At 37.8% G+C, this 18206-nt stretch overlaps 1 protein-coding gene across 4 annotated transcripts in view; it reads left to right on the top strand.

Moving 5' to 3' along the window:
• The window catches only part of SOCS5 (suppressor of cytokine signaling 5), a 97975-nt gene extending 81149 nt beyond the window's left edge, over positions 1 to 16826 (top strand). For 3 of the 4 annotated variants that reach the window (XM_075749070.1, XM_075749072.1, XM_075749071.1), the window contains 2 exons: positions 6154 to 6245; positions 9042 to 16826. In XM_075749070.1, coding sequence (XP_075605185.1) covers positions 9054 to 10664 — 1611 coding nt within the window. In that variant the 5' untranslated portion in view covers positions 6154 to 6245; positions 9042 to 9053 and the 3' untranslated portion in view covers positions 10665 to 16826. The remainder of the gene's footprint in view (positions 1 to 6153; positions 6246 to 9041) is intronic. The other variant, XM_075749073.1, reaches the window with a different exon arrangement.
• The last annotated feature ends 1380 nt before the right edge of the window (positions 16827 to 18206 follow it).

Below are 18206 nucleotides of genomic sequence, written 5' to 3'. Positions count from 1 at the left end.
TGCTCCAGTAATGTTAGCAGTGAACAAAAAATACAGATGCTATCCTTAAAACCTCAGTGGGTTTTTACTTTTTATCATAAATGGCAAATTTATTAACTGAGCAACTCCTAGTGTGAGAGAGTATTTCTTTTAAGTGCATATAGCAATATTTAGTGTTCAGGTTAAGAGTAACTTCTTTAGTGGCGGTTCCTAAAAAATTACAGCTTAGGCTTTCGCTCTTCTCAGTTATTGTGGTTCTAGAAACTTTAGACCTTTTGCGTCCATTTCACTCAAATTTGAAAGAAAGGCAGCTTTATTTAATAGGTCTTGCAAACTGTATGAACAGCAATACTGCTTTTTCCTATATAGTCACCATTGTAGATACCTCACTAGAGAAAGACAAGTAGAACTTTGTTTTTATCCGTTTTAAGAGGTGGCAGCTAGCTACTTTGTGATAGCGAATATGGTCTTTTGCTTGGTCAGATGGAAAGGAAACATGGGAAGTAGCTGGGTGCATGAGAAGAGCTCTGTGTGTAAAGGAGATGCTTGTAAGCTGCTGGAGGGCAGGGGTACTATGGTGGGGGCGAGGCATTAGGCAGGCTGTTGAGGTTTTGAAAAATGTAGTGAGAAGAAATAAGACTGTTAAAACAGTATAAATTGATCCCTGAACAGAAGAATTATCTGTTTGCAATTGAATGAAACGTTCTGTTTACAAAATATCTTAAATGGGATGTTTCTACTGAGCTAGTCAAGGATGTGGGATATGACTGACCCATCTTTTCAACTTTGCTTCCAATTTCCTTTGCTTTTATTGAGGCATAGCTATTAAGGTATGCTTTTCCTTAACTTAGAACTCCCAAGAACTACATACGAATAACCATTAGATCATTCTTTATATCAATTTGAGACCTATTTATATTTTAGAACTTGATAGAGGAGGATATGCTTCGTTAGTGTTCTTAAAAGTAGAAACAAATTCTGCCCTGCTAGGGGAGAGCTCCATAACTTTTTCTCAGAGTACTTACAGCTTTTGCAGAGGTCATCAAGAGGGCTGCCGTACTTAACTTGAACACTGACTGGAACCATTTATTCTGCCCACATAAATTTAAAAAAAGTATATTGGCAGTTTCTGTTTGAGGAGAGTTAAACATAGCAGTACAGACAACATCATTATTTCAGCAATTCACCTAGAATTCTCTTCTCTAGCGAGTACCTTACTTTGTTGACTTGATGCTTTTTCTTTTACTTTTTCAAATGATAAGGTGTCTACTTAGGGGGTGGGGAGGTAATTTGAAGGAAAGAGCTTCCATTTAATGTTGCTTGGGTGGATTTACGTGTTACAATGTGTGACCATCAGGATACTGCCTAATTGATTTGAGAATGTCTTTACTTGGAATTAATATGCATTACTGTCTTGAATGTGCAGAGCTTCTACCATAGATATCTACCAATATGTGGAGTTCTCAGTAGATCTGTATGGCATTATTTCTGTATTAATATCTGAAACTTATGCTTGCTATATGTAGTTCTATGATCCTTATGTCATCAGAAGTACTAGCTTTGTTCATGATGGTTGTATTGTTATCCACTAGGCTTGTGTAAGTGCAGATAAAAGTATTTCAGAAACAACTGTCTCTATTTTTGGTTCAGTTTTCTTCACATTCTGTTCTTTCATTGATGATTTTTCTGTTTCAAGGATTTTAGATTTTTCTGAACAGAAAAGAAATGAACAGCAACTGTATAGTATTTTCTAATCTAACATGTGAACACTTGTAGTCCTGATGTCGTTTTTGATCCCCAAAACCTAGCAAGGGGCTACAGGAATGTATTCCACTGGTCAAAAATATCTTGGAACGGTATTTTTGAACTGAAGTTACTAACGTGTATCTGCTTGGAAAGAAACTGGCAGAACATCAGCTATCCAAGCTAAGACTGCTTTTTGCTCACTGTTGAATCTGCACCAAGGAGAGGGAGGAGATTACTTCTTACTTTCAGGTTGGAACAATGGCAAAATATCATTATTTTTCTTTGACTTGACAGTCTGCCAGCTTTAAGACCTTGAAACTTGTAGCTTTCCCTGTGTTTTAGCAGGACACATCAAGCCAACTCAGCATTTTATTTTTGAAGTAAACATTTCAGTAGCTGAACTTTCAACATGAATGTTCAAAGCAGCGGCTTAAATAGAGTCCTAATCTCTCTCTCTGCAACCAGAGCCCAACAGTTGATTAATATATAGGCTTCAAATAGAGATTTCTCTTCAAAGTAGCCGTCTAAGGTCTTAATATCATGAGCAGATCAGTGCTGCTGTGGAAGGAAGCAGTCTTGCCCTGGCTGCTGCTTCCTCCCTCCTCATCCGCTCCTCCCTTGTGTTAACATGAATGTTTAGACAGAAGTCATAAACCAGATGGAGTAAATGATTGAGACTTTTTCTGAGAATTCATTTTAGTCTGGATCAGTTCCTTGAGCTGGTTGACTGAGCAGCCATACGGTGTACAGACCACCTCCTGTACTAGCACAGCTGGCCAGGAAGAGGCTGATGCCATTTCTTTTTGTCGCAATGCTGACTTATGCCAATTTTGTGTGTTGTTGGAATTACAGCTTGGTATCCTTTACCTCTTCTTGGCAGGCTTGAGTTTTGAGTTGAGGGTTCAGACCTTCAGATTCTTCTCCCTATGCAACTGCACTTCCGAATTATCAGAGCCTGATAGGAAAAAAAAAAAAAAACACCCAGTAGTACTTTGCCCTAATAAGGCTTTCATGAACACTTGGGACACTTGGCCCCTTTACCTTGTCTAGTTTAAAAAAATAAGTGACCTCTTCTTTCCAGCCCTCCAAATCAGTTGTTCAAGCTGTCTGCCATGAGCACATTTTTGTGTGTGTGTGTAGAAAAATGCATGGTTCCACTTATGCCAACATATTCCTTGGGTTTTTTTTATGAAATATTGTCTCTAGTATTACAGTAGTAATTAATTATTTCTGGCATGCGTATTGGAAGGGAGGAAATTATTTTGTAATCCTTAGTATTGCCCTTTCTTCCTTCCTCAAGTGGGTTACTTTAAACAGTAGGTGTTTGCCAGCCTTATTCATTTTGACTGAATAAGGTTGAGGAGTGCTTATGTGAGCAGCTTTGTTAGTGCATCCCTGGGAGTTGTAGCCTATAGCAGGCATTTGGCAATGTGCAACTAGGACGTTAACCTCTTCAGCAAGCATACCTTAATGGAAGCAAATGTCTTTAATAATGGAGTTTCTCCTCACTGCTGAGTGATTCATTTTAAAGTAAAGAACAATCCAAATAGAAGTGTAGTCTCCCTCCACTCCGTTTACTTCTACTGCCATGGTCCAAGGTGACGTGCCCCACTGTCACTGAATGTGTTGGCCTGCTTGCCTGGGTAGGCTTGTGCTAGCATTGAGCTCAACAGTGTGCCAGGAGCAGAGGGACTGTGATTTCTCTCCCATCTTTTCCTTTCCCTTTCAGGTTATTGGTTTTATTGACTTGCAAGAATTGTCTAGTTTTGTTTTCCTTCAATGTTTTGTCCTTGTTATCTTTCAATGTTTTGAAGCTGTCATCATCTGAAAATACCAAAACAATGAATCTGTAGATCTTGTTTTGTTTTTGAAATAAGCATACTATACCTGTTTTGTAAGGTGGCATACGTTATGCAGTGTATCGGCTTTTGTGAAGATGGGACATTTTTAGGAGTTAATATTTTGAATGTTATTTACTATATCAACTAATTTTTAAATTGGGTAACACTGTGAGAGTGAAACAAGCATATTGTCGTTAGGACAGAGCACAACCTTGGCTTTGAATGCTCCTCCTAGGAAGCCTCAGTCGGAAAGCTCTGGCTAGATCTTGTGACACTTCTGGAAAGAGTGGTCTGAGTTTTCACAGTAATCTATTAATATGTGGTATTTCAGGATTGCAAACAAGTTATAACGGTTGTGTTTGTTTACATCATATTATACAAATGGTTTTCCTAGCTCTCTTTGTAGTTTCATCATTTGTACACTCAGAATACTTGAAGACTACACTCATGCAAACTTCATGGCTTTGACCATCTCTAAATTTACTGCAAATGGGAATATTGTGTTATATAGTATAATATAGTTACTACTACTCATTGCTTCTGTAATCCTGGTAGAGTATTTACTACCTGTTATTTTATTTTTTTTTAAGATAAATTATGCTAGTTTAAAGTAGACAGAAATAATGTTTAGTTGAAAAGAGATTGTTTTAGGAACACTAGTATAACTTTTCTTTTTCTTAGAAAATCTTCAAATTGATGAATTCACTCTGTGGATTTCGGTGGAATTAAATTTATTTTCTGTTTAGGCTAAAATAACCACTGTCAGTGCTCCTTTGTAAAACCCAGATGGCTTCAGGGCCAGTTCAGAAGTAATTTGTGCTGTGCGACTGCCACAAGAAATCTGTGAAACCACACATCTGTTGCACATTGATTTAAACTAATTTCAAATTACTAGGTTGAATATTAAATACTTTACCAATGACTCAAGCTTTATTCTAACACAAGGCTGAGAAGTTTAACTGAGACATTCACCCAAATTCAAGAAACTGTTTTCCATTAGCAAAGGATAGTTCCCGAAGCAACCACTCCTTCCTGGAGCCACTGGCTATTTGTCCAAGAGGTTGTGTCAGCTGGCTAGCAATGGTGATGTTAGAGGTGGTACACTGAATGTTCATGTTTCTGAGCAGAACTGAGGGATAATAGTGATGTATAACGTTAAATACTATTAAGCATGAAATTTCAAGATAAGCTTCCATGTCCTTTTTTGTATTTTTAATAAGTTAAAATCGTTAGCATGCTACCCCTTTGCCACCTGTGCCCAGTAAAACAGCATTACTGGTTTTATTTGGAATGCAGGTATGTCTTCAGAGGCCTGAATGACCTACTCTTCTAAGTAAGGCTTTGTTGAAAATTATACCCTAGCAATTTTACCTTTCATTTGCTGTGTTAAGGCCTTGCTGTAGACTTGCTAGGAACATAATGGGGAAGAAAGAAATGGGTGTAGATGTTAAAGTTGCAGAAGAACCTTATTTTTGCTTTAATCTTCATTTTGTACTAAGATTTTGTACTTGTAACTGTGTTGCTCTCTGGAAAGGTTACTTTTATGGAATCTGTCAATAGTAGTTGTAGTATAGCCTAACTTTAAAAGTGTTTCAGCAATTTTGGTGCTTCCAGGGGTGAATGGAAACTAATAATGTTTAGTACTCTTCTGACTTTACTCTGGACTTTCTGCCTACGAATATTAACATTTAATATTCACCTAGTGATTGCGCAACCCCATACTTTTTCATTCCAGTAAATATGCATCAGACTTGAATATTTTTCGTCCTGTTCCACATGTAAAGTGTTAACACAAGTTCCCAATGTTTTCTGTTAAATCTTATTGCTGTCCTGGGCTTGGTTCTAGTGTGGAGAAGCAGATTATTCTCCTCTGTCCCTTTACTGTTAGATTTCTGACAGTGGTGTGAGCATACTAAATCCCTCCACTCCTCTTGGACTTCTGAAAAACAATGATGATTATTTTAGGGAAGTGCTGACCTACTCTTTTAATAAAGAACTTGTCTTGTATTCATTCCGCTTTCCCATTTTTAGAGTCATGGTTCATATTCCTCTTGCTTCACAATCATATAACATCCTTGTGGCACATACAGCAGTTGCTTACCTGGAAAAGTAATATTAGAAAAGTGTGTATTTTTAGCTGCCTTTTGATGTGATGTAGCAGCTGGAAACAAGGAGGAGAGGCAGTATGAGGTGATCTGACAGCACTGCCAACCACAACTTGGGAACCACTGCTTTGGGCTTGAAACCAAAATGTGGGGAAACCATTTTTACAGACCTGAGCATGCCCATTGTGCCTGGCACTTCAGTGGTCCAGATGCTGTGGCTTTACTCTTGATTCTCAAAAGCTTTGTTGAGGGTCCTCCCCTGGACTCTACTTGACAAATGTGGTTAATGGATGAAAAAGAAAGTTCTGTGAAGCTTTTTGTTTATGTTAAAATGCATTAAAATATATAATGACCAGGCAGTTCCATGCATACATTTAAGATATAATTATTAAAATATCCCATCGATACCAGTGGGTTATTGTAAATATCTAAATTAAAAGATATTCTAACAACTAACAAATATACCACTTTTCTCTTTATAGTAATCATGTCCACACCTCAGAGAAGGAATCTAGCAAGTTCATGTTGAGGTATAATCTCAAGACAAGATACAGTGACTCGTATGCTTTTCTGGGTAAGAAGAGTATCTGTATTCTCTTGAGTACGACAAGAAGTAGTTAACTTTTTAAATTTGACTTTGGAAAAGTACAGTCTGTTGAGCCAATATGGTGGGGGTTTTGTGGGTGGAGGGTTTTGTTTGTTTTTTATTCGTTCTTGAAGCTTTCTGGGCAAGTGTAGAGAACTTTCCACCCATCTAGCGGTCTAAAGACATTCTAGACTCGTAGTGCGAAAGAAGAACAATAATGAGCAATTTTAGAATAAAAGACACCACTGAATAGTGTATGACTGTTTGGTTAGAAAAGTAATTCCAATTCATTGTTGCAAAGATGTGTGCTGCTTCCAGCCTGATTTCCCAGTGGCATGGAGGTTATATACTCTCTCTTCTTTTTCCCTTCCCCAAAATTTTAAACATCTCTGTGACTAGGAAGAGAAAGAAATATACAGCTTGAGAAAAATGGGTAGAAGTCAACATTATATGACAGGCTGGCAGCTAGCAAACATATGCTGCCTCCTGGTCAGTGTGTGGGTATTCTGAGATGCTGCAAACAGCTATGATTATTGTGATGGCATGATACATGGGTGTATGGTTCCTACAAATCTGTACCTGATCTGACTTTATTAGTTCTGCTGCTCTTAGAACTCCCCTAGTTTGTTCCAGACAACTCCAGGAAAAAAACAAATTTAGGATTTTTTTTTTTTAATTAGCAAGACATTCCTTGTTCATTTGCATCCACACTTTCACTTTTACATATGCACAGAACTCTATAGCGTCTTCTATGTCTAACATTTCTCTGTAAGTGTCTTCCTCCTTAATAACTGCTTGGGTGTTGTTCAGATTGTCACGAGCACTGTTGACGTGGTTCAGCCCCAGCCGGCAGCTGAGCGCCACGCGCCGCTCGCTCACCCCTCCCCTGGCGGGATGGGGAGGAGAACGGAAAAACAACGGCAAAGCCTCGAGGGTTGGGATAAGGGCAGGTTACTGGGACAGCAAGGGAGAGGGAAACAATCAACAACAGCGCTGATAACAGATATCCACAATGGGTGATAACAGAGAACAAATCGACCTACGGGATGCTCAACCCCTCCCGGAGCCACGCCGAACCCGCCCCTGCCCAACTAGCCCCCTTTTATGGTGAGCATGACGTCACATGGTATGGAATAGCCCCCGGCCAGCTTGGCTCACCTGTCCTGGCTCCTTGTGAAATTAACTCTATCCTTGCCAGAACCAGGAAAACTGTTTTAGGTAACTTGTATCAGTAATCTCCAGAGACTGTTAAGACCTGATTTCCCTGCTTCCCTGCCCCCCTCCCCACATCCACACTAAATTCTTAAGGTTTTATTTATGCAGTTGGATGTAGATCCCTAGTTTTCTGGGTTTGCTGAAGTATCTGAGGAGGGGGTGAGGAAGAAAGCTTTTTCTGCTTTCGTTTTCTGTTCCTATAACAGTTAGGTGTTTCACGTTCATTATCCTTTCATGATTCACATGTAAGCTATACCTCTGACTCTTCCCCAGTCTCAGTGGATTCTACTATAAAGGCATGGGCTTACAGCTGTGCTTCTGTCTTAAGGGACTTCAACACTCTAGCGATGCAGTCTAGCTTATTTGTTTATCATCCACGTTATTTCATGAGACCCAGTGCATTCAATCACTGCTTCAGATTACTTTCTAGCTGTGAACAAAGAACTGCAGCAACAGGAATGTTGCTTTAAAATAATATTTTCAATTTTCAAAGAACAGAGCACTTTTTATTAATAGTTAAATTAGATAAGATGACATGTTTTAGTCCTTTAAGTTTAGCACTTCTCTCAGAACTTAATTAGACCTAATTTAGCTTGGCATTGCCTGACTTTTTTTTTTTTAGTACAGAATTAGCCTGTTTTTCTCTGTCCTAGGGCAGTCCTGTGTTTTTCGCAGTCTGTTCCAATTATCTAGCTTGGTCTCTAAAAAAGTAGTTGCAGAATACACACTGCTAATGTTTTTAGCTTTTTACTGTATCTTCATGATTCACTGTTGTCATGTTTTTGTTGCGGACCTGCTTTCTTTTTAAGTGCTCTTTAAGTAATAAAGCCAGAGAGTTTGGGGTTGGTTTTTTTTTTTAGATGTTTCATATATATGGCTTTTATTAATATATCAGAGACTTTATAATTCTAAAATTCTGCTGATACCTTACTGCTTTTCCTTGTCTTTTGGGTCTAAGAATACTGAATGCTTCTTTCCCCCAAAATTTCTACTTTTGTGCTAAATTTTTAAATTTTGCCAGTTATAGCTTTGAATTTCTGACCTGTGGCTCAAGCTTTTGCTTTTAGGTGGTGTATCTGGACATTTGCAGTGCACTTGTTGGATTTCACTAACTGCTGTCATTGTTTGGAGTGATTTGTATAGTTCTTTTCTTCAGGATTTGTTTTACTTCTTATTGGAAGCTTATCAGGGAGCCGTACCTTACATATGACTTCCAAATTCTTCTTAAAATGAAGAATTTTAGACTGCATATTCCCTGTCCGTCAAATACACCTCTGCAATGCTACCTATGTGCTTAATGATCCTGCAAAAAACCCCAGAGGGCCTGCTTGTAAATAAAATGTTTGTAATTTCCCAAACACTTTCTTCATAGTGATTTTTCTAAATACCAGAATGGTGTGATACGTGTCACTTCTACATAACCATACAAACACTAGGGTGCTTTTTCAAATGTCTTGTGTTCAATTAACAGTAGTCTTGTGTCTGCAAGTTAATTGATAACTGAAGATGTAGCCTCATGTTTTTTAAACTGTATTTTTATTTTAATATTTCTTTTTCTCTTGAATTTAGATAACGTAATCCATGGATAAAGTGGGAAAGATGTGGAACAACTTCAAATACAGGTGCCAGAATCTCTTCAGTCATGAGGGTGGAAGCCAAAATGAAAATGTAGTTGTGACCTCCAATAGTTGCTCATCTGCTAAAGAGAAAGCTATCCAGATAACTGATTTGGCTCAACAGCAGCCTAACAGCCCTTTGAGAGAAAACATTGCTTTGCAATTAGGCTTAAGTCCTTCAAAGAATCCGGCAAGGCGGAACCAAAACTGTGTCACAGAAATTCCTCAGATTGTTGAAATAAGCATTGAGAAAGAGAATGACTCGTGTGTCACCATGGGAGCTAGACTTGCTCGAAGGGACTCTTATTCTCGACATGCTCCTTGGGGTGGGAAGAAGAAGCATTCCTGCTCTACCAAAACCCAGAGCTCCTTGGATACCGAAAAAAGATTTGGTAGAACACGAAGCGGTTTGCAGAGGAGGGAGAGAAGGTATGGGGTGAGCTCTGTCCATGATATGGATGCAGTATCAAACAGAACAGTAGGTAGCCGTTCTCTACGACAGCGTCTACAAGATACTGTTGGGCTGTGTTTTCCCATGAGAACTTACAGCAAACAGTCCAAACCTCTGTTTTCTAACAAAAGAAAGATCCATCTCTCTGAACTAATGCTTGAGAAATGTCCTTTTCCTGCAGGCTCGGATCTGGCTCAGAAGTGGCATCTAATTAAACAACACACAGCACCTGTGAGTCCTCATTCAACTTTTTTTGACACATTTGATCCTTCCTTGGTTTCCACAGAGGATGAAGAAGACAGGCTCAGAGAGAGACGTAGACTTAGTATTGAAGAAGGGGTTGATCCCCCTCCCAATGCCCAAATACATACTTTTGAAGCAACAGCACAGGTAAATCCATTGTATAAACTGGGACCAAAGTTAGCCCCTGGTATGACCGAGCTGACCGGGGACAAAAACATAACACCTCCGGGGAACTGTGACTCTGAAGAGGACACAACAACACTTTGTCTGCAGTCACGCAGGCAGAAGCAGCGTCAGATGTCTGGAGAGAGCCATGGCCATATCAGCAGGCAGGGAGCTTGGAAAGTGCATACTCAAATTGATTACATCCATTGCCTTGTGCCAGACTTACTTCAGATCACAGGTAACCCGTGTTACTGGGGTGTGATGGACCGCTATGAAGCAGAAGCACTTCTGGAGGGTAAACCCGAAGGCACTTTTTTGCTCAGGGATTCCGCGCAAGAGGACTACCTCTTCTCTGTGAGCTTCCGTCGTTACAACCGATCGCTACATGCACGCATTGAGCAGTGGAATCACAACTTTAGTTTCGATGCCCATGATCCCTGTGTGTTTCACTCCTCCACCGTTACAGGGCTTCTGGAACACTACAAAGACCCTAGCTCTTGCATGTTCTTTGAACCGTTACTTACTGTATCTCTGAACAGGACTTTCCCCTTTAGTCTGCAGTATATCTGCCGGGCAGTGATCTGCAGGTGCACTACGTATGATGGAATTGATGACCTTCCTCTACCCTCAATGTTGCAAGACTTTCTAAAGGAGTATCACTATAAACAAAAAGTCAGGGTGCGGTGGTTGGAGCGGGAACCTATAAAAACAAAGTAAATGGAAATCAGAATAAGCTTATAGAATATGCTTTTTATTTGTGTGTTACAGTTTAACTGCAGTGAGCGCACCAACAACGTCTAGCTTTCCTGCAATATCCTATTTAAGCTGAGTGTTAGTATCCTGTCAGATGCTGCCTGCTGTTAATCCAACTAAGTTGTGATGCCTCTTGGAAACAATAAGCAGACACAATTCTGCACGTTTTTCATTAAGGCCTAATGAAAATATTTTTGCTAATTTCTAAATATTTTGTTTCCCTTTTATAGCTGTAGTAATTGGATGAAGAAACTATGAGGCATTTTCCATGGGGCATTCATGTAATGCTAATAGAGAAAGGCTTTATTAGAGGAGCATTTTTGCTAATATTTGAAGTATTTTTTTAAAATTATCTTCTTGAAAACTTTCCACTACTCAAAGTACTAATTTAGCTCACAGACAAGTTTCCAAATAGTATTCCAAGAGTATTTTCTTTTTAATGAAGAGCAGTTCACTAGAAGCAGTTCATTAGGAGTTAAGTGTCTTGATGCTAACAGATGAATCATGCTTTTCTCAGTGTATAAGGTTTCCTAATCATTGAGACTTGAATATGCCTGCTCAGTACTGTAATTCTGTTTTAAACACTTGGAGATTTAAGTGGCATTGTTAGCAAAAAGTAATACTGTCTTGGACAGTTAAATACCTTCCAGTGTGAATTGCTCATTCAGTGGCAGGACATGGGATTAGATTATTGCCATGAAACAAAAGGTTATGTTTTTTGTTGTTTTTTTTTTTTTTTTCTAAAACTGAATTTGGTGGACTGACTGCTAGTAACTTACAATGGAAGGTAATAGGGAAGAGAAAAAAATGTTTAATTATTTAAAGTCGTCTGATATTTTTATGGAGAAAATTACAAGTCGGTGAATTGTAATCAGAATACAAAATCTGACATAGCCAAAATAAATGTCAGGTTTCAAAGGTACTGTTACACTTTATTTGTAAATATCTTTCCATTTGCGCTTTTAAAAATATTTTAAGTAATATGCACTGATTATAGTTTCAACAGATTACTTGGAGACAAGATTCTAAGTTCTGTTTGCTTATTTAATCAGAGATGGGACTTAGAAGAGTTCTGTCTTAGACATTTTTGCACTAAAATTTTGTTGGAATGCCCTGTCCCCTGTTTAATGTTTTGTACCAATTATGAGTGCTCCCTAGTTTCTTTACCAGCTGCTACAGTATGTCATTACTTACTTCTCTATGGCAGTGACCTGTGCGAGGTAGGGAACATTTTGGCTGCAAGTACAATAAACGTTATTCTTGTATGCTACACTAACCCTTCTATTGATGTATTTTTCTGCTTGCTGTGCCTTGTTCTGGCTTTTTGTGCTAATAAAGTACAGTATGTTCAGTGTTATACTTGTATATCTGCTCTGTTTTTATATATTCACGTAACTTGTAGCAGTTAGCTGAATTTTTAATAGGCTTTTCTTAGTCCTTAGTATAGGTAATGCACAAATAGCGTGCAGTTGAATATTGGTTGGTCAGCACACCATATTTCTGCTTTTTGTTACATGCTTATCAGAAACCTAACAGTGTACACTATTGAATAATGTTTCTGTAGTCACTGCAAATGAATGGACTTGTCTGCAGGCATAGAGCATTTTACGGTTTTTGTAACATAAAGGATAAATGTTAAGCAAAAAGTATTCTAAAACATTATTGATCCCCTGCAATGGTTGCTGAAGGTGTTTCAGCTTGTTATATGGCTAACTGATAGGCTTAATGTTTTGATACTCCCCAGTGAGTAAGGAATGGTTATTCCTGTAAATTGACAGTACAGCAGTGGCATTTGTTCACTTTTAGACTATTTTAATAAATAGATGCACACGCAAACTGGCCAAATGTCCTGTTTTTACCAAAGAATACTGTCAATTTATTTTGGGCTATTTTTTTAGTGAAAAACTTAAGAATGGAGAGGTGCAATTTCTGTTCTATCAAATATTTATCCCAAGCTATGATAAACCAAAGTATTTGACAACTTCACCTGAAGTAATGTATACGTTTATGTTGGTAGAGCTTAAAACTTTTACATCGATGGTGTCGTCGTTTTTCTTGAACTTACAATGCACCTGAAGAGGAATGATTTCAATAATTTTGTAATGACTGGAACAGCACTACGTAGAAGCTCATACTGCAAGGGGTTAATCTGAAGCACCCAGAAAGCACTTTAAAACATGTGTTTATATGCTTGTGGAAAATTTGTGATCCCATTATGCATTCTTTGTAGTAGCTTATCTTCTTTCATGTGTTAAAAGACTTCAACTGTTAAAATGGAACTTTGTTTAGAATATGTAAATACTAAGTTTGTGTAAGTATGTGTACAAATGTGCTAATGGTCACTTAAGTTTTGAATTGTGTGTGTGTGTGTCATTGGATATTGCAACTCCTGGTTTAAAATCTGCTCTAAGCATAAAAAGAGGGGGAAAAAAAGTCACCAGCATGAAATTGCACCCAAGTGTACCTTCACTGTGTCGTTCTCACTGTTCCCTCAGTTGCATCTGAATTCCAGATGAGTTTACTTTAAATCTTGCTTTCAGTAGTAGTATCGTACAGTCAACCTGCAACCAAGCTTTGTCCCAATGTAGGGACCTGTTCTTTGTTTACACCCGTTGCAGTTGCTTGTCATAAACTAGCTGATGAGATTCTAGCTGTGACATTATCAATGTGGTCAGGAATACAGATTCATTTAATTTTTTACCATGTGGTGGAATCTTTGGGAAAAAAAAATAAAATAAAATCCCCAAACGCTTATCTCGGAAAGTTTGCTCTTGCATTTGTGTAAATATTCTTTACAGAGAGGATTTGTTTCTTCCTGGAAACACACAAAAAAGGAACAGTCTATTTCTCTACAACTTTTTAAAGCTTTGCTTCACTGAAATATACAGAATAACTTGCTGTTGTGGTTATGGTTATGCTAAAAATAATAACTTTTTAAATTATAGTAGACTTGGGCATTGACTATTCAAGTCACAGTGTATTTCTTAATGAATACCTTTTCAGTTCTAAAGGCACTAAAGCGTTAGTATGTTCAGAATGCAAGTAGTTGATTCCGTGTTTGAGCAGTATGCTTTAGCTTTAACCTTCTGATTTGGTTTATGAAATCTTATGCATGTCATCTTCCAAAGATGTGCACAAACCATTGATTAATTTTTTTTAACAATAGGATTCAGTGTAATATGGTATGCTAGCATGATTCCTATATATTTTGGTTACATGACAGAGAAGTATTTGAACCTCTATCTTGTAAAGTGTTCTTTCAAAGTGATTCCCCTTTCTACGGAAAAGGCTATAGAATGGGCTTGCTCAGTAGGATTATTTTGCAAAAAATCTTACAAAGATCATTGACCATATTTGAAAAGAACAGGGTGGTGGTGCTATGTGGGAATTGAATCTTTGAATACTTAGCACAACTTGGTGGGTTTGTTGTATATAAATATACACATCATTGTGTTTTAGAAAGTCAGCAACATCTCCAGTTTACCCAGATATGGAAATGAAATTAACTAAATTGAAATTAAAATTAATTTCCATATAACATGTTATTTAACACTGAAAAACTGTTGTGTAAATAGAACAATGTCATTAATGCCTTGACATATAGCGCATGGAGGTTTTTTTTACTCTAACTGGATCATTGTAGAACAGAATTGAAAAATTAGGGCATTAAATCCAAATATTTTTAGAAATCTGTGTCCCCGTGGAACTGGAGAAAAGTAACTATACTATATTTTGACTATATATGACGGTCTGCAGGTGGGGGGTTTTATCAGTTTTAAAGGCATAACTCTTCTGAAAATACTCTTAAGGACATGTAGACACTCATCTAGATAACTGTCAGAATGAGACTTAAGATAATGAATTACAAAGCCATGTTTTGCATTTATGTACTTTAAATTGTGTGCATTTGAAGACTGGTTGCTTACAAAACAACAGTTTTTAAATCAGAAGCATACAGTCTCTGAAAGACCTGTCTGTTGTGTATCCATAGTGTCTGATAAGATGAATTGAAGCCTTTGCTAGATGTCACCCTGACAGTCACTCACATCCTTCAGACCATATTTAAGGTTCTGCGCTACTTAGAAACAAGCAAAGATTCTGAATTTCTATGATATGAACTGGTTTGCTTTAGTCTCCGTGTGCAAGCCAAAATATTTGCAGACTGCTTTAAAGCTTGTCTCTGCTGCAAAGTTGCATGTAAGACTGAAGCTGTCAAGTCAGAAGTACCAGAGAGATGAATCTGCAGGGAGCATGGGAGGATGGTTCTTTTTTTTTTTTTTTAAAGCTACCTTGACATACAGTATTTAATGGAAAAATATGAATCGAATCTTCTGTGATTCATTCTAAAATAACAATATTTAGATCCTTTTAAAACCATTCATGTTTAAAATTATGAAAGCGCTTTTTGAGTCTCATTTTCCTAAAGTGTTGTGATCATGTATGTGCCAAACCTTAGTCTGCAAGAATCTACATAGCCCATAGATATATGTGTGTGTGTGTGAATAAGATGCCTTCAAGCACATGTGCATTCATGGGCTTTTTCGAAGCTACCTGAAGTACAGCAACATGGTGAGAATTAATATATTGCAATTCTAAAAATTCTTTTTCTGTTTGTGCCTGGCATGCATTGCAAATAAAAGGACTATTTTATTTGTATCTTCAGCTGTATTCATATATCGTAGATAGTTGATTGGTGTGTTGCCACACTTACCTAAACAGTTGTCTCTGGACTGTGACCAAAGGAGATACTTTGTTCATAATTACTTTTTAAAAAAATCTTAGACAGAAGTCAAATCAGTTGGCTTTCAAAGTATTAACTCTTACAAAGCACGGTATAACACTGCTAATTGCTCTCCCCTTTTGCAATACTGATGTACAAAGAATCATTTAGCTTCACCATGGGTTGAGTACCAAATGCAGTTGACTTTAAAATGTCTGCATTTTAAGCTTTTTTTTTTCCCCCATTTTTAATTGAAAATGCTACTGATGAGAACTTTGAAAAGAAAAAGGCTTGATGTTTTCTCAGCAAGGTAAAGTAAATATTTTGCAATGAGGTGAGGATGTCTTGAAGATGCTTTTTAAGTTGTTTACCCCCTCTCACTATGTCTTAAATCAAGACTCTTTAAAAGAAAAAAAATAAATCAACTCTCATTGACTTTAACCCTACAATCATTTAAAGACTGAAAAGAAATCTGGTGGGTTTACTTAATTTACTTGTGTGTTGCCATACTGATTGAAGAGTAGTTGTTTCAAGAAGCAAACTTTAAATCTGTTATTTCAATGAAGCATTGCCATTTCTTATTTTTATAAAATATTCTGTTTACAACAATTGTGTATCAATAGGATGTTAACCTGATACTGTCTTTCAGTCTGTTGTTATCAAGGTGTAACTATTGTGTATATGCTTTTCAAGCTGAATCAATATTCACTTTGTAAATCTGCATTAAAGCTACAGCTGTTATCAGCTAGGTTTCTTAGGGGCAACACAATGTATTTATGAGCTGAAGCTCCTGGTGCTTGACCCTTTTTTTTCCTGTCTTCACTAGAAAAAAAATACTTAATTGTGTATGTGTGATATAGCTCATGTTGCAAATTTCCTTGTTAAGCACACAGCTACACTGACAAGCAGAAACATATCTGAACTTGCTTGTCTGGAGTAAAGCAACCTCTCTGATTTCTCAGCAGTTGTAACTTGGTGGCACGTTGGCAAAGAGGAAGCAGAATTAAGTTTTGCTCTCCTCTGAGCAGCTGTTAAATTGAACGTGGCGTGTGCTTCCTGTGCGATAAGGTATATTAACTTCTTAGAGCCCTGAGAATTTTAATAGCTTTTGGAAGTTACAAAAGTACTTGGCTGCTCTGTCACTTCTTGCTTTCGTACTTGTGGTTTTGCAAAAGCATGGAGAGAGATATTTATTAAAATTGAATCTATGTAGTCACCAACTGTATAAGCACTACTTTGTAATATCTTTACGGAGATAGCAAATTCCTACACGATTATATTTAAACTGTTTTGGGAGAATGAATAATGACACTGTGGGCACAAATTAATTCAGATTGCACTATAAACTTTCTTACCAGAAGCCTTTATTCTTAAAAAAAAAAAACCAACAAAAAACCAAAACCAACCCTATGCGATCCCTGCACAGAAAAACTGTAGCTTTGGTGATGCGCTCTTTGGTAGGTGTCCAAACAAGCGGCACCCAGCCGGTCCCTGGACCGTTTCCCGACATTCCAGCCGAAGGGGCCCTGGCAGGCCCGCCGGGCACTCGAGGAGTTGGCCGGCAAGCGTGCCGTGCCGAGTCGTCACCCGATGCCAGCACCTTGTATGACTGCGCTGGTTCAGGTCTCCCTAGCTTAGATGGTTTTTAACCCGCTGCAGCTTAAATGTTTCTCCACCCTGCCTAGTTTGTCTTTGTTATCTGGTTGCCAAACTGTCTTGCATCTTAATATAGTAAGAAAATAATGTGATTTATGGCTACCCAACTAGTGTATTAAGTAATAGATGGCTCTGTCTTAATAAATGGGGTATAAACTACCATATTGTTTTCTTTTTATATTTGTTTGGGAGCAAAAAGCTGTGGGTTTACTGAGTTTATTTTAAGTCTGTACTGAAAATACATATTTTTACAGATACTTAGTTGTCGTACATGTCAATGGGATGAGTAGTTAGATCTAAGTGATCAGTAACTCATGTTTATTCCAGTCCGTTTCTGTTGCATCTAAAATACTTGAGTGAAGAGATCCAGAGACTGGTAATTATCATCTTTAGTAGTTTTATCACACTCTGAAATTCCAGCAAGCTCTTAATTTAGCGAGTTTTCACTTAAATCTCAAGGGTTTTTCTCCCCCGTTGTGGGCTGAGTACACATTTTTCTGCCATAAATGTGTGTATTCTAGAGCACAGCCCCCGTGAGCACAAACTGAGGACCAGATGTAGCTGTTGTCTTGTAAACAGAGAGAGTTTCTCCTTTGTGCCTGATGGGAGCTGCTCCTACAGCAAATTAGCGCAAACTCGATAGATTATAAAATGTGCAAAATGCTGCTGGTGAGGAGTTACAGCTGGGCACGACAGCGGTCGGGTGACAAGCTGAAACAGCGTTGTGGGCTGCTCTGTGGAACTATTTCGGGCTTCGTAATTTGTTAATTATATATTTTCTAGAGCATTCCTCCTAAAAATACATCTAGTCTAGGCTCCTTTGGAGTCTTTCTCTCTCATCACTAGTGAACTAATACAAAACCAGAACCCTGAAAACAAAACTGTGAGGTTTGGGCTGTTTTGTATAGAGATTGCCCTTCACTGAAACATGCAGAAGGTTAATTGTCTTAAACTCAGCTAAAATAAATCCATAATTGATTAATAAATGAAAGTTATGGAAATTAACTTATCTATTATAGTGGTGTGTTTGAAATATGAAGTTCTAATGCTGTTAAGCTTGTGGCAGAGATCATCATTCATAATACTATATGATTAAGTATTTTGAGTGTTTAGGTGAGGAAGATGCAGGC

The sequence above is a fragment of the Balearica regulorum genome, chromosome 3 (genome assembly GCF_011004875.1).
Source record: "Balearica regulorum gibbericeps isolate bBalReg1 chromosome 3, bBalReg1.pri, whole genome shotgun sequence".
Lineage (NCBI taxonomy): Eukaryota > Metazoa > Chordata > Aves > Gruiformes > Gruidae > Balearica > Balearica regulorum.
This window is presented reverse-complemented; position numbering and strand designations above follow the sequence as displayed.